The following is a 26,797-nucleotide window of genomic DNA, read 5'->3' as shown; positions in this document are numbered from 1 at the left end:
GAAGGTTACACAATACTCCAAGTAGCAGTGTACCGCTTGCTTTCACCAGGGATGAAATTCAAGCGGCCATCAGGAAGGCAACGGCATCCAAAGCCATGGGACCCGATGGATTGAACACGTTGACGTATAAAAAAAACTCAATGAAAGGAGCATATATAATTAAGGTGTTCAATTATCTATGTCCTCTCATAACCTGGAAAACCCATCAACCAAGGAAAGTCATAACACCCGATTTCTCTCCTTTCCCCAGTAGTGTAAACACTTAAAGGCCTTCTACTCCCGATCTTTACGCAACAACTGACCCGTGTGATATGATACATCAACGCGGTTTCTGTAAAGTACACAGATCACCACATAAACCGCTGACTTAAACAAAACCATCCCTGCAGCAGAACAGTTCTAATAGCGTTGTATTTGTCTAAGTCTTTCGACACAGTCAGACATGCTGCGCTACTAGTTGACAACGAACAATCTACTCTCTTCGAGGTCAAATCGCTAAACAGAAGAGGATAAATTAAGAAGACACAGAGTGGTGTCCTATCTCCCTTGCTTCTCAGCTTTTATATTTCAACCCTTCCTTAACCACCAGAGCAAGTTCCCTGACCTCATACTCTGTCGTTTGCTCGACAATGGCGTCCGAGAATGACAGCGATGATTTGTATTCAAAGGTCTGTCTCGAATTTTTCTCACTTCTACCCTGCAAGGAATCTCCAGCATTCCCTCACTAAATCCACAACGACTCTATTCACAAACAGGACGAGGGCGAATACAGCCACGATTACCATTAAGATCCAAAACAGCAATAAGGTATGCTAGTTGCTAGCCGACAGCACTTGGGGCAAAGACAAAGAATCATTGCTTGACATTTTAAATTTAATTTGATCAGTATATGATCTTACAGTCTTATAGATCCGATTACAAGAATTTGCGAAGATACTTAATGAATAAATTCAATTAAGTATTTACAATAAAGTTAACAGGGAAAAAAGAGAAAAACTACACTACGAATACACAAATTCAATTAAACGTACAAATGACTGCCTATTGGTAGAGATTTTTGAGGTTTTATAAAATTCAGTAAGAGCCCTCCCTATCGATGCTTGACCACAATAATTAGCTTTAGCCGAAGTAATATATAAGTATTGTACATGGGTGGAAATTAGTGCAAGATCCCTTAGAGACATTGAAGCCGATATGCTCAAGTAATTCCGGGCAATTAATGATATGCAAACATGAGGGAATGTATTATATATACATATCTTCTGCATTCGTATAGGCATTCGTGTCCTAGTCCTTCGCCTACGCCCGCAGAAAGAGTACGTTTCCATATGCCTTCGAAGAATGTAGCTTATGTGATTCACATAGGTAAAGTTTGAGTTAAAATCGACACCAAGATGAATAAAGTCCTTTACAGAGGCGAGCATTAGATCGAAAATGTCTTATGGTAGTTAGCGGGCGGTCGCCGTAGACGAATGGGTTGGTGCGTGACTACCATTCGGAATTCACAGAGAGAACGTTGGTTCGAATCTCGGTGAAAGCAAAACTAATAAAAACATTTTTCTAATAGCGGTCGCCCCACGGCAGGCAATGGCAAACCTCCGAGTGTATTTCTGGCATGAAAAAGCTCCTCATAAAAAATATCTGCCGTTCGAAATCGGCTTTAAACTGTAGGTCCCTCCATTTGTTGAACAACACCAAGACGCACACCACAAATAGGAGGAGGAGCTCGTCCAAACACCCAAAAAGGGTGTACGCGCCAATTATATAGTTAGTTGGAAAAATTTTAGATGTTTTAGCAAAGATCATCTTTCTTAATGAGCTTTTAATATTATACTCAGCAAGCAGTTTTTGCTAGACTGCTACCATTGGATCCACCCCTAGGCGCATCAGAAGGCATTTACAAAACATGACTGACGAAATCGGGGACTATATTTGAGAAGCTCTCGACTTTCCAGTATTCAACAGAGTCGAACCACCACTCATTGCACACAAAGAGATTCAGCTACCTCGTGAGGCCCGCGTCAAAACTGCATGTTTTCTGAGCCTACCGTTAAATGAGATAACGATAACGACCGATGAATTCACCGCACTTAATGGACTAACATCAAATTAGAACCAATAACAAGTTGCATATACGAGTTTTATAATAATATCCGACGCTTCGGTGCGTTGGCCGCAACCATCTAACACAAATTTTTCAACTTGGTACAAAATTAGAAAAAAAAAATTAACAAAACTTGGAACTTTTTAGTCAGAATTTTCGGAAAAATTCTGAGTTCGCTGTGCTGTAGCCCTTTCAATTTAACGAGTGCTCGAATTATTTTATTAACAGAAAATCACCATCAGCAAAAAAATCTATTGAAAATAAAATTGAATTTTTAGCCACCATAAACTTGCACAACATATACATGTAGGTATATATATGCATATTTAATTTGTGGCGCGCGCTTTGATACTTTTGCACAAATAGAGGAATTTGTTTATGAAGATCTCTTAAAAGGCAGACATACACTCGGAGGTCTGTCATTGCCTGCCGAGGGCGATCGCAATTGAAAACAAAACTTTTTCTATCATTTCGTGTTTCATGCACGAGGCTTCGAACGCAGACACACCCAGAATACATAAAAATTTTAAAATAATCATGAAAATTAGTTAATTTTTTTTAAATTTTGTACAAAATTTAAAACTTTGAGTTACATAACTTTTATTGTAGTATAAACAAAAAAAAATGTATTAAATATAACTAAATATTCAAAACTTTATATGTTGCGCTGGTATTGTGACCGCCACTCTAATCCCAGACAAGGTGAATAAAATGTAATTCAATTAAAAAATTTAATTATTGAAAAGTTTAATAAAACAGTACAGAAAGCGCATCAAATAAAATATATTTAAATACTCTTTAAATACTCTAAATACTCTTAACGGCATTGCCACAACTTTTTACATTGTAATTCAACTGCGTTGAAAAAATATTTCAAGTTAGTCAAACGGTCGGTATTTTTGTAAATGTTAAGTTATAAAATAGTATTTTACGCCTTTAATCTTGAAAAATATAGTTTCCGCTAGCAGTATTTACATTTCCTTTCATCTATCATAGCAACTGCGAATACCAAGCAACAGTCGTTCCCGCGGTAGTCGGTTCTACGTTACCGGAACGACCCGGATTTATATCCGGCCAAGGATTGTCACTCCAGCAGCATTCCCCGTAATTGTTGCTACAACAACAACATCCAACAAGATTATCTTCCGGCAAGCAATTCCATTCAATTGCGCAAAACATACGTAAGCCCTATAAATACGAAAAAAAAAATTAAAAGAGCAAAATTATATTTCCCCTTAATTAATAAACTCGCAAATGCATATTAATCAAAATGGTACCACTGTACACTTGCAAGCAAGGTTCAGTTAAGTAATACACTAAAAAAACTATGTATGTATATAAGAGAATGGCACTGGACAGGAACTCGCAAGTGAGCAGAGGTCGCATTCGGCCAAAATCTCTTAGCGAAGGTCCAAGTTGCGCAAACTAGCAGATGCCGACATCGCATGGAACGGCGCAAAAACAACAGCCCCGAACCGTGTACGATGGAAGTCTTGTTGTTGTTTTAACAGCATTGGTAGCCCTGTCAGGGGTAGGCCCAGGAAACATGCTGTTTCGACAGGTTGGGTCCAGAGGGAGGGGCTTTTTTAAAGTTAAAATAGGACCGGTGATTCGCGGAAACAAAGTCGGCAGGTTGAGTTGCTCCGAAAGGCTCGTCACCGTGGAGGTGTGGGTTGTGGTGGCGGTTGGTAGTGCCGGCCTATCAGTGGGTAAAGTAGCCGTGGAGGCATCAGACGTCTGCTGGCGGGAGCAACACGTGGCCACATACCGTGTGGACCACTCCCTATGTGACTTAAGGCCTGAACAGGTCTTAAGGTGGCTCCACCCGTTGCACTTGTTACACCTAACCGAGGTGGAGTTCGGGTGAAGCCGTTTGTGGCAGACGCAGCAATAAAATACTTCTGGCCCAGGGTTGGACTCGATTCCAGCCCTGAGGAGAAGCATTTGGATTGCTGCGAGGGTTTGCTCCTGTGGCGTAAGGGGTGGGGTGATATACGGTTCACTAGACAGGGCTAGTATACTGGGGCGGCAGCCCTTGGTCGGTAAAAACCCGAGTAATTCCGGTAACGTAGAACCGGCTGCCATGGGAATGATGGAAGTCTTGTCGAGGCCCTATCCTTCCGAGCGGAGAGAACAAGGATATAAAAACATATAATTTGTTCAACATAATTGGTAAACCGCTGCAAAAACAACAACACTCTTGTGAATACCCCAATTATTTTATTTATACATTATTTACACATTTATCAAAAAGATCAAAAAAACGAAAAAATTATTTTTATCAAATTACTTATATTTGGTTCTCAAATTCGATTTGTTTGTAAAAAATCGCTAAACTATATAAAATAGCTTAAAATATGAATACATAGAATAATTGCGTTAATGTTTTTTTATTATGATCAAGATCACATATCAATTATTTGTTTTCACTTATCAAATATACAAATTTTGGTCGGTATCAGTAGCTTATGGTAAAAACAACAATGTATGCCTTTAAAACTGTTCCCACAGGGAAACCGTTGGTAACAATTAAAAATTTGTGTACGTTCAATTATGTATGCATTAGTGTTGTTTTAAACGACTTAGTTGCGTTTACAAAGGCTAAAAAATTAATACACATTGCATGCGAGGGCATAGCACCATAATTGGCCAAATTCACCATAAATCCGTGTGTGTTCGTAAGCATGTTTGTGTTTGTATATTGTGTCATGGGTTTAAGTAAGGCATGACAAGCCAGAGTCCAAAAATTTTTGTTTTGAAAATAATAGATGGTTTAGTATCAAATTGTATATTGTATTGTATGCGTTTGAGTTTATGTCAGGGTTTGTAAAAAGGAACTTGAATAAGTTCAGTCCAATTTTAATTACTTTCGTTATCAGGTTGTACGGCGTAGATACGCTTCTCATTATTATGTTTTGATTTTGATTTCGCGTTTGCTGTCGCTCCATGTTGTTCCGGCTGTGTATTATTCAACTCTTGCGCTGAACGTTGCGACGTGCGACGCTGTTTCCGTGTGCCACTACACTCACTTATAGAATTATTAGCGCTACTTCCAGTTTGTTGTTTTTTCTTCGACAATTCAATACTGTTAAATTGACGTTGCTTAAGGTCCGGAGAAACGAAGAAGCCACAAACTTTCTCATCCCAAATAACTAGTTTTATTTCTAGAGTGGAGAATAATTGCAATTTTACAGGTGGATTCTTTGAATTCCGCTCAGAAATTAGTACATATGCGGGGGCATTTGAGGTATCAACTAACACTTTTTGCATTTTATAATTAATACTGATTGAGTGTCCAGTTTCAATAGTGATCACATTTAAAAGATGCTGAAAGACCTCCGTAACCGCAGCTCGCAATACAATTGATTGTTTTTCTTTGATGTAACGTTTGAAGAAGAGATTAATGGATTCATCTCCAGCATTTTTAGCATTATATTTTTGGTCATTACAAATTTTGGCAAGCATGTGCAGTTCGTCAGGGGTACGCTTGGGGGGCGGGCAGTAATTTACAGCAGCAGCAAGTACTCTAAACGATATGAAATTAAAAAAAATTTTTTTAATCGCATTTTAACTATGTATGTATGTGGCCTATGTATGAATTTGTATATGGAATTTAATCTATGTACGAAATTTAATGAGTATGCAGATCTTTCCTACTCTCATGTACTATACCTATGAACAAGAATATCCGGGTAGCGACGAATTGGACTAGTAAAGTGCGTATATATGGGTATTGAAAGAGCATAGTGCCACAAGTCAGTTCCCTCTGATTTGCCTTCACTACAGAAATACCTTAAAAAAAATAGTAAAATAGGATGTTTATTAATGTGTGGTTAAATAATCGAGTACACATGCAGCATACTTAGCGCGTGCCATTGGCTTTGTGAGCAAGACGCTCAAACAAGCATCCATTGCCTGGGGATCTTTTGCCTCTCGACAAATTTTTTGCATGCTGGAATAAACCGTTTTCGAATTAGAACAATCCAACTCCATACCCAAACCGGCCAATTTTTCGCGTAAATTTTTCATCGATTTCGAAAGCGGTGCCGCATGGTTGCGGAGGATAGCTATATTTGGAAATCGATCGTATATGAAACGTGCAACTGATTGATTTGCCAGTAACATAAATTCTTCTATCAACAAATTAGCATCTTGACGCACGTCTATTTCATAGCTCAACGGCTCTCCAGTTTTTGGATCTAAATTAAAACGTAGCTTTGGATTGTTAATTGATAACGCTCCACCATCGAAACGCTTTTGACGTAATTGTTTGGCTATTGTATTTAAAATTTTAATGCGCCAGCAGATGTCGGGCACACTAAAGCCATTGCAAATCGTTGGGAAATCGTCGACCTCGAAGTCTTCATCCGGATTGTCAATTACTTTTTGTGCATGTTCATAAGCAAGCTGAACGCATGAATTAATAACTGTACGTGTAAAACGCGGTTGACTCAGGATTTCGCCCCCAATATTCATGTGCCAAAAAACTGAGAATGCGAATTTATCCTCGCCCGGCAGTAAAGAGCACTTGAAACATAATGTTTGAGGCAGCATGTGAATAACTTCATTCACCAAATATATAGAGGTAGCCCGTTCTTTAACAATATTATCTAGCTCACTATCCTCGTGCAAGTACCGAGTAACATCGGATATATGAACACCGACTTCGTATAAATCGTCGCCCAAACGCTCCATCGAGACGGCATCGTCAAGATCGCGTGCAGTCAGTGGATCAATAGTGAAAACACAATTTCCACGCAAATCCTCCCTACCGTGCAAGTCCGTTGCGCTTATGGCTGGATCGGGTTGTGCATATACATCATTGAAGCGTTGCTCAAAAGGTTTTATATTCTTTAATCCATTATGAAGAAGTATTGCCTTCAGTTCCGCCTCCATATTTCCAACTTTTCCTACTGGATGTATTAATTCGCCAATGCAATGGCCATTAATATCAGTTCCAGTAATTCGCACTAAATATAGTAACCCGCAAATATCAGCCTTATTGTCGGATGTTAAATGTGAAGCACATGCCTCTACTGGAATGTATACCATTGGTACGCGCATGTCGTACGGTTTTAATTTGTAATATTTAGTTTCGTCATTTAGCTTCATAGAATTTTTGAAGGAAATAGTGCCTACCACCTCATGCAACTGCGTCTGTTTAACGATAGAGATGACGAAGGATTTTGGACAATTATCTGGCACCACAACAGCGGAGGCGTCTAATTCATTAGGGTCAACATCGACATCAGAATCGGGTGATTCAGTGTCATCAAATGGATCTTCATCGTCAGCTGAAAAATAAAAACCACAATTAGAATGATAACGGAAAAAGAGTGGGAAATTATTCAGTGAGTCATAGAGATAATAACACATCGATATATGTGGAATTCTAATTTATTACCCAGACAAAAAGAATTTTCCTTGCCTCCCTTAATTGTAGATTCTACAGCTTCTGCATTTTTTTCAGCCTTGAGTACAGTTCCATTTTTTACGTTAGTAGGTGGTGAAGCGGTTCCTGTATTCATAACAAAAGCTCGCACTGTATCACCATCGAAGGCATACCGGCGTGCTACAGGCAATAAGATAATGCCATCACGTTCAGTGCCTTCCCGATCTCCACACATAGTAATGAATGACTGACGGTTGTTCTTGCGGTTAATTCTTATTTCTTCTTCAACAATGCGCCCTATTCCAGCTTGCACCAATTTCTGTGCATGGGCCTCCAAATCCTCGAATGTACCTTTGAATTCTAATTCATTGGCTTTTTCTTTCTGATCTACACCCAAGTAGTCGCTCACAATGTTATTTATGTATTTACTCAACGATTCCATTTCACTCGCCTGGTTTTTAGCTGGTTTGATTGCCTTACTTTTGCGCTTCCGTTGGCTATGCTTTCGATAGGCTCCTTGAACGCCATTGGCGCTATCCTTTGTATCTTTTTGCGATGTTGTTGTGCTAGAACTAGAAACCTCTGATTCTCGCCTTTGTTTTGCAGTATGAAGTGTTTGAATACTAACACCAACGCTTGCACAATCTTTTTTTAGTCCTGCTGTAAAAATATCAAGTTGCCGTAGTTTGGGATTACTTTGCGCTAATTCTTGCACTCGGTCCTTTAGTTGCGGGTTCTTTAGAGTTAATTGATGAAGCAATTCTTGTAAGCCCTCCAATTGTTCCTGAAGCTCTCGCCGTGTGCTGCGCCGAGATTCAACTGTTGAATTGCCCGGGTTTAGATTAATATCAATTGCGGAGTGTATAGCTGTATTTGTACTTTCCGAGTGATCAACATTACAAGAAGTGTTGACACGCAGAGTAGTCATTGCCTTTTCAGCCAACCTATCATTGGCATGGCAAGCTTGGGGCGACTGAGAAACAGCAGTAATCTGCCGCTGCAGTTCATGTCGATGTAACCCTAATTTGAAGAGCAATTTTTTTGTTTTTTCTTGAAGAGTGACAATTTCTTGAGTGAAACTTTCTTGTTCAGCATTTTTTTTACCTAAACTCGCAGCGTTCTGTTTTTCTGAATCGATGCTAATGTTATTTGTTTCCACTTGCGGCACCGTCGTCGGACCTTCATTAGCGCATTCTGGTATTTCTATGGTTGGACTCGCAGAATTGATCTGCGTACGAGGCAAATCAGATACGGCTTGGTTTTCATTTCCACTGCTCTCTATGTTAACGCTATCGTCACCTTGATGCTTTGCTTTCCCTTTTTCAGCAACACTTTTTATTTGTTCGTCTTGGTTTTCCATATCTTCGCCACAATCCTGTTCCATTTCGCTTCGCTTAGGTGTACTTGCAATTTTTCGTTAAAATTTACAGATTATTTATGTTTTCAAATTACTAAAAGAAATGTATAGGCTTAAAAGCAATTCATAAATGTCTTTTATGCTCTTGCCAAATGGACGGGTCTCTTTTTGCTTTTTGACGTTTTACAGAAAATGGTGAAATGAGAAAAAACAGCTAACTATTAAAAAGTAACGCCGTCGTAAAACCAAATACCCAAGGCGAATTGAATATATTAGGTGGCGCCATTAAACAACAGTTACTTTATTTTTCGCGGTTTTAGCAAGTCTGATGTCAGCTTCCTTAACATTACAAAACAAACGAACAAAATAAACAAAAGGGCTAAATTTTATTGTTTGTGAAAATTTTCTGAAGGGTTGGTAATAATGTGATATATGAGATTTAAACTAATCAAAGTAACGAAAACGAAGTGCCGTGTGTTTAATTGTGAACGCACAAACTAATATAAAGCCTCCAATTTTTATGCGAAGAATGATTCTGAATATAAGAAAATGCATATTTGATAAATGCATCATGAACACATTTCGCAAAAGCAATCTTCGAAAATGTTAAATCCACATTTAAAGCTCAACATAAACGCCGCGTAACACAATTGAAAACATTTTGAGATAATAACGTCTTATAATTCGATTTAGGCGGCTGCACGCACGAAAAAATGTGTCGTTATCTTGCTCATGGTCGTTACCTTGCATGAACTGCAAGCAAAAGCGCGGAACGAACGACAAAGAGCACAACGTTCGACATCTTGCTCTCTCCTGCTTATGTGAGCGTATATATGTATGTATATGCGCTTATGTACATATATAAATTCACATATTTGTATTCGCATATGCCTTCTTATTGATTATTATTAATTTGATTTACTTGAAGAATTTAAAATAAAACCAAGTGTATCATCATCATCCTTACTGAATTTATAATTAGTGACGACTAATTGTTAATACAGTATAATCTCGATAATTCGGACAATTAAATACCAGAGGTTGTCCGAAATATCGAATTTTCCGGATTATCGAGTGGGTAAAAAATTTAAAAGAAATCAGTAGATCAGTAATTAAATGAAATAAACTTTTATCTAATCTTAAATTGATTAATATTCAATGAGTTATATGTACATATATTAGTTTTTATTCGGCCGTAAAATAATTCAATATATTCGTTTGCCGCAATTTTGTTTCATTTCTCTTTCTGAAGGCAATATCTCTGAGACTCACAAGTTTTAAAATGTCTCCGGATGAAAATTCCTGTTCCTCTGCATATTTAATACAACTATCAAATGCGACAATAGCTTGAGAGTACGAAATTTTACGATCTTGACTTTCATTTTCGTCAAGACTGCTGTTCTCGTTATCTTCTTCCTCAATCTCGTTGATATCGAAATCAGTGTCGTCATTCAACCACTCAGTAATCTCGTTATCATTATATACATCAGGGGATATTTCAACAAGAATATCAATTATTTTAGTTGAGCTGCTGGGCCGTAGCATCGCAAGAGGCAAATCATCATCTGTGTCCCATTCTTCGTCATAAAGAATTTTGTTAAAACATTTTCTGAGCACGCGTTCATCCACATTTTTCCAAACATTAGACGATAAAAAAGCCACATCTTTTAATGTAAAGTTTTTTAAAGATTCCGGGAGATTGCTCGTTGGGCTGGACAAAAGTAGAGACAAAAAACTCTTCCGATAGTTTGTCTTTAAAATTCGGATAGCATTTTGGTCCATTGGCTGTATAAGAGCCGTGCAGTTTGGTGGCAAAAACATAACATATATGTCCTTATCGACATCCGACAGTGATTGGGGATGGCAAGTTGCATTGTCTAGCAGTAAAATGGCTTTGGCTGGTAAATTCTTTTCCTTTAAGTAACGCTTTACTTCTTTAACGAATGAGTTTTCAAACCAATTTTTAAAGATTTACTCTGTCATTCAAGCATTTTTTGTATGGGAGTACCCAAGCGGAAGGTTTACTTTTTTAAACGCTCTGGGGTTTTTGGCTTTCCCTATCATGAACAATGGAAGTTTATGTTCTCCGGTTGCATTACACCAAACTAGAAGTGTTACTCTTTCTTTTCCAATTTTGCGCCCGGGTGCGGATTTTTCATTATGCAATGCAAGGGTTTTTTCTGGAAGTTTTCTCCAAAACAAAGCAGTCTCATCTGCATTATAAACTTGATCATACGTAATGCCCATTTCTGCAATTTTCTTTCGCAATTTTTCAATAAAGGGTTGCACAGCAGTAGAATCATTGGAAAGTTGTTCGCCACATATTTTTAAGAATTTAATTCCATATCGGGAGCGAAAATTACTAAACCAACCATTACTAGCCACAAATTCCACACTTTGTCTGTAAATTTGGGAACAGAATTGTTTGGCCTTTTCTTTGATGATTTCCGAGGAAATCGGTGCATTGTTTCGTCTTGCGTTTAGAAACCATTTATACAAGTGGTCTTCCATCTTTTCAAACTCCGCAGGTCGCATAGTTTTACGCTTTCCAAGGCCACATTCTGTTCTAGCAATGTAACTGCAAAATATAATCAAAGGAGTGTAAACTCTTCTTACAAAATGTTTTCGTTTTTTACCTATCAATCTTTAATCCACTTGATTTTATGTCCGAAATTGTAGATTTACCTACATTGTATTGCGCAGCTAGCTGTCGAATTGACTGTCCTTCACTTAGTTTTTTAAGAACTTCTTTTTTCTGGTCTATCGTTAAAAACGTATGTTTTTTCTTAGCTGCTGGTGCCATAGTTAAATTTATACAGTCCACAGTTAAAGAAATTATGGAGTTAATGTTTGAAATTAGCTACTGAACTACACGTTACGCAAATATGCTTATGAATATGAACTAGGAGGCTGACGAGCACTTAAACGCACTATTGACGCAAAGTAGTTAGCAGGGGAGTCCCCTTTATAAAATGAAATAAAAAATAACGGAATTCCTTTTTATTTCATCATATTCACTGGAAAATAAAGAAGTGTCCGAATTTTAGAGGTACATGAATACGTGGTGTCCGGATTACAGAGACTTCAATAGAAAACGTTTTGGTGTCCGGATTACCGCGCTGTCCGAATTATCAAGTGTCCGAATTACCAAGATTAGACTGTAATACCTGTTGTTTTAATGTTATTATTATTAATTTTTTTATTATATATGAAGAAAAAATTGTATGGTAATATTTACCACATACCTTATAAGATATGTTGTATACTAATATATGTATATAAACATGCATATGCATATACAATTTCGCGCAATTTTCAAAAAGAACAAATCTATATGTAAAGATGCATACAAATAATATGGACATATCAAATGTACGAATCTATTCTGTACGCAAGCAAATGTAAGCTAATGTGCTTGAACTGTAAGCGAGAGCGCGGAACGAACGACAAAGAGCACAATCGGCCCCCGCGTTCGGCAACGTTCGACATCTGGTTCTGTCCTACTTGAGTGAGCATATATGTATGTAGATGAGCATTTGTATATAAATTCACCATTTCTCTGTTGAGAAAGGGAGTGTTTCGAGTGTAAAGTGTCTTGAAAAAGGCAAATCGATAACTTTGTCTCTTAGTGTTGTTGACTTATTAACGTCTGATGCACAATCGAAAGTGAACATATCTTTCATGAATTTGATAAATGTTTCGTAATTTTTCACGTTTGTGTAAATGTAACTTGTCTTATTCCATTGCGATTCCATTTACCTCCTCCTCTATAATAATAAATAAAATATCCATACAAAATATCTACATATCAAACAAATAAAATTAAAGTTTTGTTTTGAAAATTGCAACCATTTTTTCTTATGACGTTGTCACGTTAAACTATCGTCAGAAACCGACTTTACAGACAACCTCTTTTTGTTTAATACTTCTTAGCAACGGGGATTTTTTGGGAAATAAATACGACCCAATATGGGTATGATGTGCTAAAAAATTCTGGCAACACTACCTGATTTGCTTCTTCTTGCGCAGTCGTTATTTATGGCAGCAATGGTGGCAAAATGGTGGCAATGCTTACTTTTTCCATTACAGTGTAACAATTTTCGTGTTCTTATACCAATTAAATTAATTAATTGCATTTCGTAAAAAGATTTAGTGTTAACATTCACGAAATATGTCGGGTACTATACTCGAGAATCTCAGTGGACGGAAATTGTCCATATTAGTTACTCTCTTACTATTAAGTCAAGTAGTATGTTTCCTTTTGGGTGGTTTTATGGCGCCGCTACCAGCCGGGCACCAGGTAATATTAGGTATGGTATGTAAGGACACACCAAGACGTCAAAATGACACAACCTTCTGGCTGCACTTACGTGGGGAAGGAAAATGTGCAGCGGTCTCACAAGAAGATATCGAGCGGCACGTCACCAAAATGGCCAATGAGATAGTGTATATATTTCAAATGCCTTTGCCGCGTGGAGAAGAATTAGATTATTCGCGGTGGCAGCAAAATTTAATTGGCGTGTTGCAAGTGGATATTGCGTATGACTCGGATGTGTCACTGGTTGAACCGCCAAAAGATCTACAATTAATTGTTGATGCTCGTTTAGCTTACAGGTCAGTGGGAAAATATATGTAAATATTAGCATATTTAAAATGTGTATATTTTTTTTTTCAGAAATAAAGGTGACAAGAAAAATGATTGGAAACTTTACGCACATTCCTTAGAGAAACGTTATCTTGATTGCAGCCTGAAAACAGCGAGCCAGGAGGAATCGCTGTTTTCTTGTGACATGGTGCCACTATTTGAATTGGGTGATTTGCATCATGATTTCTATTTGCTTAATTTACGTTTTCCAATTGATACTGATATGAAAATGAATATCAATATGGGTCATATGCACGACTTAACGCTAACGGTCATACATCAGAATGGTGGGTTTACAAAAGTGTGGCTGTCACTCAAAACTGTACTTTTCCCCTTTGTGGTCGCTATAATGATTTGGTTTTGGCGTCGCGTGCACATCCTCCAACGTTCGCCGGCTCTACTAGAATATATGCTTATCTACCTTGGCGGCGCATTAACATTTTTAAATTTCCCTCTGGAGTATCTTTCTTTATACATAGAAATGCCATATATGTTACTACTGAGTGACATCCGCCAAGGAGTGTTTTACGCAATGTTGCTCTCATTCTGGCTGGTGTTTGCTGGGGAACATATGTTAATTCAGGAATCGCCATATAAATCAACAATACGTTCGCGCTACTGGAAGCATTTGTCCGCGGTAGTAGTTGGCTGTTTGTCACTTTTTATTTTTGACATCTGTGAGCGTGGTGTACAGATGCGAAATCCCTTCTTTTCCATTTGGACCACTCCTTTGGGCGCTAGAGTGGCAATGAGTTTCATAATTTTGGCTGCAATTTCTGCAGCTATTTATTTCCTTTTTCTGTGCTACATGGTTTGGAAAGTTTTCAGGAATATTGGCGCAAAACGAACTTCACTACCATCTATGTCTAATGCGCGTCGATTACATTATGAGGGTAAGTTTTTTTTTAAACACATATTCAATATTTGGCGCCAATTCGGAATTGAGATATTATATTAGAATATACCTGTAGACTACTGGCAAATATTTAAATCGACTTAGCGGTTTCTATTAAATAATTTATGGCCATATTTTAAAAATCTATTCAAGGGCAGTTGATTAAAAGTATAATTATTAGATATAACAACCATTATTATATCCATTTTAATTTGTTTTTATGTTATGAAAGAAAAAACCTAATTGTATCGTTATATCTTTAGGTCTTATATATAGATTCAAATTTCTGATGCTAGCAACCCTACTTTGTGCCGGTTTGACAGTGGCTGGCTTCATTATGGGGCAAGTAGCAGAAGGCCAATGGAAATGGGACGAGGATATGGAAATACAATTAACATCGGCTTTCCTGACCGGTGTTTATGGAATGTGGAATATTTACATTTTTGCACTACTTATCCTCTATGCTCCAAGCCACAAGCAATGGCCATCAAATAACTCTGATGAAACTACACAGTCGAATGAAAACATTGTTGCTGCGGCCGCGAGTGAAGAAATTGAATTTAGCCATTTACCCTCTGATTCAAATCCTAGTGAAATTTCATCGCTTACTTCGTTCACTAGGAAGGTAGCATTCGATTAAAAGGAAGCATATATTTTAATAAAAAGCTGTTATTAGCAGCGTTTAAAATAGACTGAAACCTGGCTAAGAAATGGTAATTCAAATTGGTATATCTTTGTATATACAAAACATATGTACTTAAATATTGTGAACATTAAGCGAATATTAATAATATATTTACTCATCAAACTCCATTTTATATAAAATAAGCCACAACTTAAAGATGCATTGACAATTTAATGTCTTAAATTATTTTATACATATATTTATCTTGCCGTACAGAAATTATAATCTCAAAGCAAGCGTCGATATTATTTTACATAATTTTACTCCGTTCTTAATGTTAGTATTAGACGCACAAATGTTCATTATAATAAGAACTAAATATTAACAGTATTATGTTTGAAGATCTTTGAATATACATATTTATTAGGTAAAAAGGAACATTATTTGCCCCTTCACTTAACTTAATAATTAGTGTTTTTATTATTAGTGTAGTGTATACATGTAATTTCAACTTTTATAAAATGTACGTACGCATATTTTAAATTAAAATAAATTCTGGCATTATAGAAAATCGCCAACTTTGAATTTTGAATTCAATGTAAAGAATTATTGGTAATTTTACTATAAATATCCCATACTTTATGTTGCAAAAGTACCAAAGTGAGAGGACTTTTTAAGAATAATAATTATAAAATGAATGACGAAACCGATTTAATTTAGGCCTGTCAGACGGTATTTTAGATGACAAGAAACGTTTTCTTTCATTCACAAACCCATTTTTTTGATCGACAAGTGCCGAATAAGATGCATTCAGAAAGTGACTGATAGTAAAAATGACATATGGTAAGAAATCGGTCAGCAGTGTGTGTCAATGAATGTTGCTGTTTACTTTGGAACGTATCTAATCGGTTCCATTGAAAGCTTTTTACTTTGTGAAGCCAGTGCAAAAAATGTCGCTGTGACTATCCTTGGCCGGATGCAAATCTTGGTCCTCTCGATCAAGTAAAACCGACTTTCACATTCGATCCAAAACAATATTTTAGTCGAGTCAAATGGTCGGAAACTGCGCGCCGCGCCTGTCACCTGCAACATTGAGTTATTTACGCGCATATTAGAATCACGTGCGGATCCGAATGCGACTAAGGAGTACAACCGTAGTACACTACTCGGCGCAGCAATTAAAAAACACGCACCATTTTGCTGTCGAAAGAAAATTTAAAAGTAGTAATGTGGCATGTGTGGAACGTGGGTTTTAATGAAATTATATGATATGTACATTAAATTTTCTAAAGGACACTGTTTCGTTTCGTTTTTTCTAAAAACTGTATTTTCACGAAAACTCACATAATATTTTAAATGCCTTTCCAATGATCCGTGGTTTTGTAAACGGTCAAGTAGTTTATGAGATATTAATTGATTTTGAATTCGACATTATTTTCTTTGACATTCGATTTATCCATTTTATTTTTAATCAGCGTATGCGACTTTTAGTGCCGTTGTAATTCACATAAAAAATTCTATCGAATCTCATTTTGGGGTTTTACCGAAGCGGTTATAGCTTGCGGCCACTGAAATATTGGTTGGGGAAAAAGAAATGTCGTATTTGTGATCAAAATTTGACGCTTTATTTAACGTTCTTAGAGTTATCCGATTCAAGTCAAATATGCCCCGTTTTGTTCGCAAACTTGTTGCCATTTAGAAGGCAACTTCATTATCCCCCCTTTATAAAACCCCCCCTCCTTATTTGCAAAAAACTCAGACAACCAGTTTTCGCAAGCCTCTTTTGAGGCCAACTTGGTATCACCAAGGGCGTTTTGCATGGACCGGAAGAGATGATAGCCATTTGCTGCCAAGTCGGGACTATATGGTGGGTGCGATAGGACATCCCATCCGAGCTCCCGTAGCTTCTGGCGGGTCATCAAAAATGTGTGAGCACGAGCGTTGTTTTGGTGGAACACAACACCATTCCTATTGACCAATTCTGGCTAGGGCTAGTTTACTGGGGGTTTCGTTGCATTTTCACCTCTAAGGTAGTAAAAACGTAAAATATGACGAATTTCTTGCTTGGTGGACTCCATCCAAGGCGAATTTATTACAGGTGACAGCAAACACATATAAGTAAAACCCTACATGTATTTGTTGTTGCGTTTGGTGCAAGCATCATGTCAAAATCAGCAAGCAAATGTAAACATACGAATGTAAACATACCAATACATACAAACAAAGCATATCATTTTGACGTAAGCCATACCTACGGCGAAAAATTCAGCTGGGTGAATGCTGTCACCTTATTAAATCCACCTTGACTCCATCTTTGACGCGCTATAACTTAAGACTGAAACGTACGATCAGAATACTGTCAAGGAGACACTTGTAGTCCAGATTGTCATCTTCAAATCGCCGTTTAGTGTGACCAGATGCAATAAAAACAACGCAAGATATGTCTAAATGTCGCGCTCAACAAAATACGACATTTCTTTTTCCCCAACCCATATATTCGTATATACCATATATTTACCAAATTTATGCCAATCGGCATTATACAACATACATGGGTATTTAAAAACTGTGTATGGGTGTATGTATACATAAGACATGCAAGAAATTGTTCAACATCTTTCTGATATGAAAAGTAAACAAATTTTGTTGTTTTTCAAAGTAGTTTTAAGAAGGCAAAAAAAAAAAACAATTCTAACGAACTAAACGTGTTCTGGCCATAAAATCGCAGAATGATCCGTAAATTTTAAAAGCATAACAAACTTAACAGGCTGGCAGCTATGAAATGTGACAGCATTAGTCTGATGTTATTGAAAATAGGCGAAGAAGAGGAAAAAAACACAAAATACACAAAACAAAAATTTTCCGATGTGTGAAAAAATATTGTTTATTTAAGAAAACGTGATAAATACTCCGAGAATTTACGAAAATATCGACATATTTAAAAAATTAATATATAAGCTTAATACAACATACAGTCAAAAGCGTAAAAAGCATTATTTATATCATAAGGCGCACGGCGCAAGGTACACACAAACGCAATGGCCGCGAATGATTCCGGCGTAGAGACAAGTAATGATAGCAATGATGGAGTCAGCGGTCTCGGTATTGGATTATCAGTGGGTATTGGAACTGGCATAAGTAAAATCATTGATATTACACCTCCACCGGCCATAATGCCGCCTACCCCAACGTCCTCGCCTAACACACATGAGTGGCCCAATTTCAGTCCGAATGCATTCCAACTGAATCGTGGGGAACATTTTGCGCTACCACACTTGCCGCCACTGCCCCTCAATTCGGATTACTTACTTCATCCGAGCAACCTGCCGTCAGGAAGCCATCTTTCCCAATTTAAAATGCGTCTTCGTACGCGTAGCAAGCAACGTTTACGTTCGAACTATAACAATATTTTAGCCGAGTCAAATGGTCGCAAGCTGCGCACCGCTGCTGCCACCTGCAACATTGAGTTATTAACGCGCATATTAGAGTCAGGTGCGGATCCGAATGCGGCTGATGAGTACAAACGTAGCCCACTACATTTGGCCTCATGCCGTGGCTACATACAAATCGTCCAACAGCTGCTGAAGTTCGGCGCTAATCCAAATGTTGTGGACTCTCTGGGCAATACACCACTGCATCTTGCTGTTATTTCGGCCAGCTCTAATAATTTTAACGTAGTTGTACGTGTACTTCTGCAGGGCGGTGCAAGTGTGCATATGTTTGATCGCAGTGGTAAAACTCCTCTGGAATTAGCCGAAGCAAAACTACGGCTATTACGCACACGCTATGACCGTCCCACTCCCGAGTGCGCCAAAATTTTAGAAGATATGTGTATGCTCACAACGCTCATTTTGCGCTACATGGTAAAACAGCAACGTGAACTTGAGGATTTGTCTGCGCTGGAGCAACGTTTGCAGAATTTGAGCACCAGCGACGATCAAGACCAAGTCGTTTCTCAGACAGCGGATGAATTGCTTGCCAGTGTCGAACGCTTGTCCATCAATAAGTAAATACGGTTCAACAAGTGATGATGGCTCGATATAACAAAAAATCAGTTTTCCTTTTTATATCCTCGCTTAAAGTGGCAAGGTAAAATCCCATTGTATAAATTTGTAATGCATTTATAATTCAGAAAATGCAGTAAACAAACGAGTACAATATATTATTTACCAAGTTGACTAAGCGAATCGATTTGAAAACACTCTGTAATTGTTAATTTCAAATGATTTTAGTTTTTCACTGAATTTACAATTATGCACTAATAGTATTGCATCATGCTAGGTATAGAATACTTCGACGCAGCTGAGGTCAAAGTATAAAGTGTTGTGTCCGGGGTTCTAATAATATCTACGTTTATTTGCGAAGCTTTTTAAATGCTTCGTTTGGCTGTATATTTAAATTTTTTCTTTAAAAAATATTTCGAATTTTTAAAGATGTTTTGGTTAAATACACATTTTTTCACTTTGAATTAGTTGCTTAAGTTTCAAACGTTTGTTAAAATGGCAAACGTTACAGAAAAGAGATACAAAAGGATACGCAATATGAACATAACAACAAACTTATACAAATAACGCAAAACACGTTACAATGGTATTTGAAAATTTTAAGTTTAAAATTAAGCTAAATTTACAAAGTATATATAAAAGTAAAACAGAAATATAAAAGAAAAATATAGGAAACAAAACAAATTCAAAGTAAAAGTTATAAAGAGATCAATCGGAGAGGCATCGTAAGTACGGAATTCACGAAATATATAAGATGCATTCAGTATATACATACAAATATGTATGTAAAATGTAAACTGTATACCTACATGTAGTAGAGAAACTACCACACCGAAATGATAAATAATTTCATTGATAAAATAACTAAACTGTATGTAATTTCAATTTAATGAGTGTGAAAATAAAGGCATTTGCCGTTAAAAGAAAAAAAAACAAATTTAAAGCTGTCATTTCTTAAAAAGAGCTTACTAATGATCTCCATAGCCGTTAATATGGAACATAAATAACAGGGAGTTTGATCAATAAATACTATGTAAGTAGCGTTCAGACATCACTATTCGTTATTGGTTACTGTTTATGTGTTTATGAAAAAAATTGTCCTTGTTAGTGTTGTTGTGTCCGTGCAGTAGGGCCTGCCAATGCGGTGTAGTTACTGGCCGCCATCGTCTAACTCATATAACGGTTGGCACAAGAAACGTGCTTTTTCAACAGGTTGGGTCAAAAGGTAGAGGGATGTTAGGTTGAAAGGCATTGTTGTTGTTGTTGTTGTTGTTGTAGTATCTTCGCCCTGTCAGTGTAGTGTAATCACCGGTCGTCTTCGTCTAGCTCATCTAACGGTAGGCCCAGGAAACTAGCTGTTTCGACGGGTTGGGTCCAGAGGGAGAGAGGTGTTAGATGAGTGGGTTTGATGGGGCATGTGAAAAGGTGGTTAGTGTCGTGTGGGGTGTCTTCACATGCCGGACATATGTTTAGTATATTGTGGTCGATTCGGGAGAGGTAGGAGTTTAACCTGCTACAGTATCCAGAACGTAATTGTGCCAAGGTTGCGCGGAACTATCGGGGAAGCTGGAGCTCTTCGTCTGCAATAGGTGGTGGTTGGACTCCGATAACGGCATTCGGTGGTCGGGAGCTTAAGAAGGTGGTAAGGGTCTCCCGATGAATGTCGTTTATGGCCTGTCTGTACACTATCTGATCCTGGAGTGGTCTGTCAGTTTTGTCCTGGATCTCGTCCACGTAGTTAAGGAGGTTTCTCCTGATGTGCCTGGGAGGTGGCTCAGGCACAAGCAGGTGTCTGCATGGGTGAGGCCTGCGGTAACACCCTAGCAGAAACTGCTTGCCGAGCATTTTGTTGTGCTCCTTTACAGGGAGCATGTGAGCCTCGTCGTGCAGGTGTTGGATTGGGGACATCAGGAGACATCCTGTCGCAGTCCTGATAGCAGTATTTTGACAGGTCTGGAGCTTCGTCCACTGCGTATCACTGATTCCAGGCGACCAGACAGGCGCAGCACAGTTAAGAACCGGTCGGCCTATTGCTTTGAAAGTCGACAGCAACATTTCTTTGTCTTTGCCCCAAGTGCTGCCGGCCAGCGATTTGAGGACCTTGTTGCGATTCTGTACTCTCGTTGCAATAGCGGTTGTATGCGGAGAGCAAGCTGTCAAAGGTAACTCCCAATATTCTTGGATTATTTACCGTCGGCGATTGGTCGGTATTGAGGTATCATCGACGTGCACCTGAAGTTGCAGCTTGACCTCCTTTGTCCAGGTGGTAAAAAGGGTCGCCGTAGATTTACCTTTTTACCACCTGGACAAATGAGGTCAAGCTGCAACTTCAGAATGCTCTTCGTCTTTGGTGGTGGTTGGCCTCCGATAACGGCATTCGGCGGTTGGGAGTTTAGCGTCTATCTATATACTGTCCGGTCCAGTAGTTGCAGTTGTGTTTTATTCTGGATCTCGTCAGTGCAGTTGAAGAGATGTCTCCAGACTCGTCTGGGAGGTGGTTAAGTCTCCATCGAATGTCTGCAGGGGTGATTTCTAAGGTAACAACCCAGGAATAATTGCTTGCTGAACGTTTTCCTATGCTCTTTAACCGGGAGCATGAAAGCGTCGTCGTGAAGGTGTTGCAGGGGGGGTTTACGTGTCTGCATGGATAGCAGTATTTTGACAGGGTGATATCCCGCCGGGCATATATGTAGAATATTTTGAGCTCGGTATCACTTGACCGGACAGCTATTCCTTGACGTTCTAAAGAGCCCCTGCGGACGATGCCTTCATCAATAAGACGATACTGCACTGTATAGTAGACTATAAACACTAGGCCACCACCACTGTTTCTCTCGCGATCTTGCCTGTGCACGTTATAGCCGTCCCTGGTTATCAGGGAATAGCTAGCGTTCAGCTTGGTTTCATGGACCGCAGCTATTGGGATTCCGTGTCGGCTCATAAAGTCGACGATCTCATTTATTTTGCTCGTACGTGCGTTACAGCTGATTTGCAGAATCTTGAAGCTTCTCGGTGTGACTGTTGTAACTCGAGTCGTGAGGGACGCGTGTGGTTATCTACGTTTGGCCTGCTGTGCATTCCGCTGTTGCGGCCTGATAGAGATTAGCGGCCGAGCCACAGGCGGGGTTGTGGGTGCAGAGCTCAGCAGCAGGGAGGAACGTAGTCAGTTGTCCATTCACGGGTGCTGTCCCTCTGGCCCAGGGTTGGATTCAATACCAGCCCTGAGGAAAAGTATTTGGAGCAAGATTGCTTCCTATAATTGCTCCTGTGACGAAAGAGGGGGGATGATATACGGTTCACTAGACAGTGCTAGTTACTGGAGCGGCAGCCCTTGGTCGAGGAAAACCCGAGTAGTTCCGGTAACATAGAACCGACTGTCATGGGAATGAACCACCAGTCGCACGGATTGTATCTAACCGATTTTGTGTTAGAGTGGAGTCGTTTATGGCATACGCAGAAGAAGTATACTTCGTGTCCCGGGGTTCAGTGGCTTCAGTGCCAGTCCTGAAAATAAGTATTTGGGGCAGTCTTGCTACATACTTAGACCTGCTCCAGTGACGAAAGACGAATGGTAAGGCAGGTTTCGCTTGACAGGGCTAGTTTACTTGGGTGACACCCCTTGGTCGGAGAAAACCCGAGTCATTCCGGTAACGTAGAACCTGCTGCAATAGGAATGCTTTTTGTGTGGTAGTTTCTATTATTTTCGCCTACTCTTCGTCTTCACAAACATGTAATTCCCCTTTATTCATGGACCCTGCCGACACACGAATTCGGAAGACGCAACCTTGTATTCTATCATCCTTGGCTCTTCGAAAAATACCTTCTTTTTTTTGTATATTCTTAAGCAGTGAATTCGGAAGACGCTATCTTGTTTTCTATCTTTAGTTGTTGTTGTTGTGTCAGCATAAACAATCCCCATGTATATACGAGGAATGCTGCTGAAGTGACAGTCCTTGGCGGGATATAAATCCGGGTCATTCCGGTTGCGTAGAACTGATCGTCATGGGAACGTTCTATATTTGTTAACAACCATGTAAACAAAGAAATTTACATAAAAAGAGACGTCCCGCACTTTTTTTCTAAACTTGTCTAAACCGCCAAGGCGAATTCACATAAGGTGAGCTCCAAGGTGTATAGAATACTAAGGAATAATACCTTCCGAAAACCGGTAATGTATTTTTCGCAATTTTGACAACCGTTGACGTCAGCAGTTGAAGTAAAATAAGACAAATAAACAAAACAAAGAGGAGGAAGAGAAATTACTTGTTTGCACGAATTATAAAAATACCTCCAAATGCAGCTTCTGTACATCATGCCTTTAAGCTATTTTTATAGCGTCGCATAAAGTGAAGACACTAATATCGATCTAAAACCTCATTTTTAACAAATTTTAAACGAGTACACACAGATAAGAATTTATTCATTATTGCTTTTGCCTAGTTGTCTAAGTTAGCAAATAACACTTAATATAGGATATTTCATAAGTTTATAATCAACCCTCGCTATCGCGTGCTTCATAAGTTAAGAAACAGCCCTCGCAATTGCGACATTTAATTGTTTGTAAATTTGAACGTCGATTGAAATGCAGTACTAGAACTATTTTTAGCAATAAATATACCACACACACACACACATACATTTACATAAGTTGTATCAGCGCGCTATAGCTGCAATGGTCAGCGACGGTAACCGGACACTTTTGTTTTGCTGCAAGAGTTTCCGTTATCGCCAAAGATTTTGCTGAGTCGGCTTGCCGACCATGACATTGTGGCGTGATGCGAGTTTTGGCTTAGCTTAAGTGAAATATTCTATGTATTAAGAAATCAGTTTGGTATACAGCGCTCTTCCAATAAGTCGCTTAAATAAATATCCACTCCGGCACTTGGCCGTTAAATAATTTGTTTTATTGTCTGAGCCCGAAGCCAGCAATAAGAGGCACAGTTCGCCTCTCAACCTAATCTTCACCCTCAACAGGACTGGAGAATATTAATTTAAGCGATAATCAGCAATAAGAGGCACAGTTCGCCTCTCAACCTAATCTTCACCCTCAACAGGACAGGAGAAAAATAATTGGCGCCCAACGTGGGGCGGTCTCCACAACCAATAACAACTAAAACAGCAGCACAGGAGCTGCAACAACCAACAGCAGTTAAGACAGCAGCGCGGGAGCTGTGAGTGACCAACCTTATAAAGAAATTTTTTTTGTGTTAGTTGAATCATGTAAGTGGATACTCTAGCCAAAATTTTTCTTCAAATACAAAAGTTTTAATTTTTTATAAGAATTAGTTAGTACTTGTGAGTATTTTATATTGCAACAGATCATAATTAATAACAATAATCAGAACCAGGTTTCTGAAACACGTGAAAGTGACTGCTTTGAGAATTTTAGTTGAAACAATTTATCATCCAGATCGTTAATAAAATTACTTTGTGCTACTTTCTATGTGTCTAAAATTGTGCTATAGCAATACATACAGTTCTCGTGGTTCAGAGCTACGACGTAATTCGATCCATCTTTTGACGGCCCGTTTTCCTTTTCGCGGCCACTGGCCTGCGCATGTTAAGCTTAGGGAAATAATAAGGCCGGCTGTCAGCAATGCTTTAGCTGAACAGGCCGCTACAAACGAGCAGAGGGAACGATCATTGACTCAAAGAATTAATGAGTTGGCTCAACAAATAGCAGCAGCAAACGTTGCCGCCCCACAAGTAGTAGCATATGCTGCTATAGGAATTAGAAACGACATTCGCTGTGACGAGCCGCTAGATGCCGTCAAATGTTTACCTGAGTTTGCAGGAGTACAGGAAGCTTATGTATCTTGGAGGCAGGCAGCATTAGCCGCTTACGAGATCTTCAGACCACATAATGGCAGTTCTCGTCATTACCAGGCTGTTATCATTATAAGATTATTGCATTAGGGGTTAAACATGGCGAAGCTCAGAGAATGGTTTAGCGAAACGATTTGTTCGCGAACAACTTGCAAACGTTAGATCGTCTTAATTCTCCTACAATTCGGTATAATGACGTAGAACGGGAACAACCATTTTTGGAATCTATCCCAATACATCGAATAGAAGAAGATGACTCTGATGCCCTCAATTTTTTAGGAGTAAATCCCTGCTACCCGTCATCAGACGAAGAATAGCAGGGACTCACATGCGATTCCTCATAGACACGGGCGCGGCCAAGAATTTCATTCGGCCACATGAAGGGTTAAAAGGCGTCCACTCTGTAGAGTCCCCCTTCAAAATTCATTTCATTCACGGCGAGACACAAATTGGGTTAAAGGCAACCTTTTTTATTCTGCCGGACTTGTCTAAAAAATGATATAATTCAAAAGTCAGTCTCTCCCTACAATAACCCAATATGGGTAGTAGACAAGAAGGGCACTGATGAAGCGGGCAATAGGAAAATGAGGTTGGTAATGGACTTTCGTAAACTTAACGAAAGAACCGTGCCTGACAAATACCCTATGCCAAATATATCAATGATATTGGGGAATTTGGGGAGAGCCAAATTCTTCTCAACATTAGAAAAAACCTCTTTCTCTGTAAACGGGGGGAAATACGAGTTCAAAAGGCTCCCCTTTGGATTAAAGAATGAGGCAAACATCTTCCAAAGAACCATCGACGACATACTGCGAGAGCAGATTGGCAAATTTTGCTATGTTTATGTCGATGACGTAATCATCTTTTCAGAAGATGAGGACTCCTACATTAAACACGTGGATTGGGTCCTAAAAAGCTTACACAAAGCAAACATGAGGGTCTCCGTCGAAAAGTCACGATTTTTTAAGAAAAGCGTGAACTTTCTTGGTTTCATAGTCACCAGCACTGGCGCCACGACGGATCCTGAAGAGGTTAAGGCAATACAGGAGTATCCAGAACCTAAAACACTGTTCGAGGTCAGATCATTTCTAGGCCTCGCAAGTTATTACAGATGTTTCATTAGGGACTTAGCCGTAATAGCAAGACCCATCTCCAATATTTTGAAGGGTGAAAATGGAACAGTCAGTAAGCATAAGTCCAGGAATATAAAGGTTCAAATTCAAAGGTCACTTGCCAAGTTAAGGCACTATTTGTATGGGGTGAAAGACATTAATATCTTCACTGACCATCAACCCTTGACCTTTGCAGTTACGGAATCCAATCCAAATGCGAAGATCAAAAGGTGGAAAGCGCGCATTGACGAGTCTAATGCACGTATCTTCTATAAACCCGGCAAGGACAATCTAGTTAAGTCATTTTACTGGCTACAACTGAGTACAATAAGTCGATCCATTCGGTCATCGACCAGAGACCAGTTGATGTGGTTCAGGCGCACCCAGATGAGCCACAAGAAAAAATACAAGAAAAGATCAGAAACGCTCAGACGATGCTCAGAGCTAGGGAGAACGCAAATCGGCAGAATAGGGTCTTCGACGTTGGTGACAAAGTTTTGGTCAAGTCCAACCGACGACTCGGAAACAAACTCACACCTTTATGTGATGAGAGGGCCGTTAAAGCAGACCTGGGGACCGAGGTCCTCATTAGAGGGAGGGTGGTCCACAAGGACAACCTAAGGTGACTCCCTTGTTTTTTTTTTTTACACCTTTTTTTTTAAGCCACTAGGCAAACTCGTATAAGTTAGATATAGTTGTTCAACTTACTTTTAGCCACTTGGCATAGTTTTTATAAAACTTTCTTGGTGGTGGGCCTTAAAAAGAAAAACAAAAAAATTGTTAATAAATGCCAATAATAGACAAATGGAAATAAACACTAGAGTTCAGGACCAGCTT

General features: G+C 38.9%; 3 protein-coding genes across 4 annotated transcripts; 2 read left to right on the top strand and 1 right to left on the bottom strand.

The window, feature by feature from the left end:
* Positions 1–4,377: 4,377 nt before the first annotated feature.
* LOC128862479 (DIS3-like exonuclease 2) lies at positions 4,378–9,048 on the bottom strand. 2 transcript variants are annotated; one of them, XM_054101134.1, is made up of 4 exons: positions 7,533–9,048; positions 5,967–7,398; positions 5,777–5,896; positions 4,378–5,630 (listed from the first exon to the last, which is right to left on the bottom strand). In XM_054101134.1, exons 1-4 carry the CDS (start codon positions 8,878–8,880, stop codon positions 4,964–4,966), a joined length of 3,567 nt encoding a protein of 1,188 aa, XP_053957109.1. In that variant the 5' UTR covers positions 8,881–9,048; the 3' UTR covers positions 4,378–4,963. The 2 variants fall into 2 exon arrangements, with proteins under 2 accessions (XP_053957109.1, XP_053957108.1); XM_054101133.1 differs by having other exon boundaries at positions 4,379–5,630; positions 7,509–9,047.
* Positions 9,049–12,885: 3,837 nt separating this feature from the next.
* LOC128862477 (protein wntless) lies at positions 12,886–15,489 on the top strand. Its single transcript, XM_054101132.1, has 3 exons — positions 12,886–13,467; positions 13,529–14,391; positions 14,657–15,489. The coding sequence occupies exons 1-3, from the start codon at positions 13,025–13,027 to the stop codon at positions 15,031–15,033; spliced, it is 1,683 nt and encodes a 560-aa protein (XP_053957107.1). The 5' UTR covers positions 12,886–13,024; the 3' UTR covers positions 15,034–15,489.
* A 2,330-nt stretch (positions 15,490–17,819) lies between these two features.
* Positions 17,820–19,777, top strand: LOC128862476 (ankyrin repeat domain-containing protein 54). The gene has a single exon (XM_054101131.1). It carries the CDS (start codon positions 18,057–18,059, stop codon positions 19,026–19,028), a length of 972 nt encoding a protein of 323 aa, XP_053957106.1. The 5' UTR covers positions 17,820–18,056; the 3' UTR covers positions 19,029–19,777.
* The last annotated feature ends 7,020 nt before the right edge of the window (positions 19,778–26,797 follow it).

This window comes from Anastrepha ludens, chromosome 4 (assembly GCF_028408465.1).
Source record: "Anastrepha ludens isolate Willacy chromosome 4, idAnaLude1.1, whole genome shotgun sequence".
Lineage (NCBI taxonomy): Eukaryota > Metazoa > Arthropoda > Insecta > Diptera > Tephritidae > Anastrepha > Anastrepha ludens.
The sequence above is the reverse complement of the archived record's forward strand: the minus strand, read 5'-3'. Positions and strand labels throughout refer to the sequence as shown.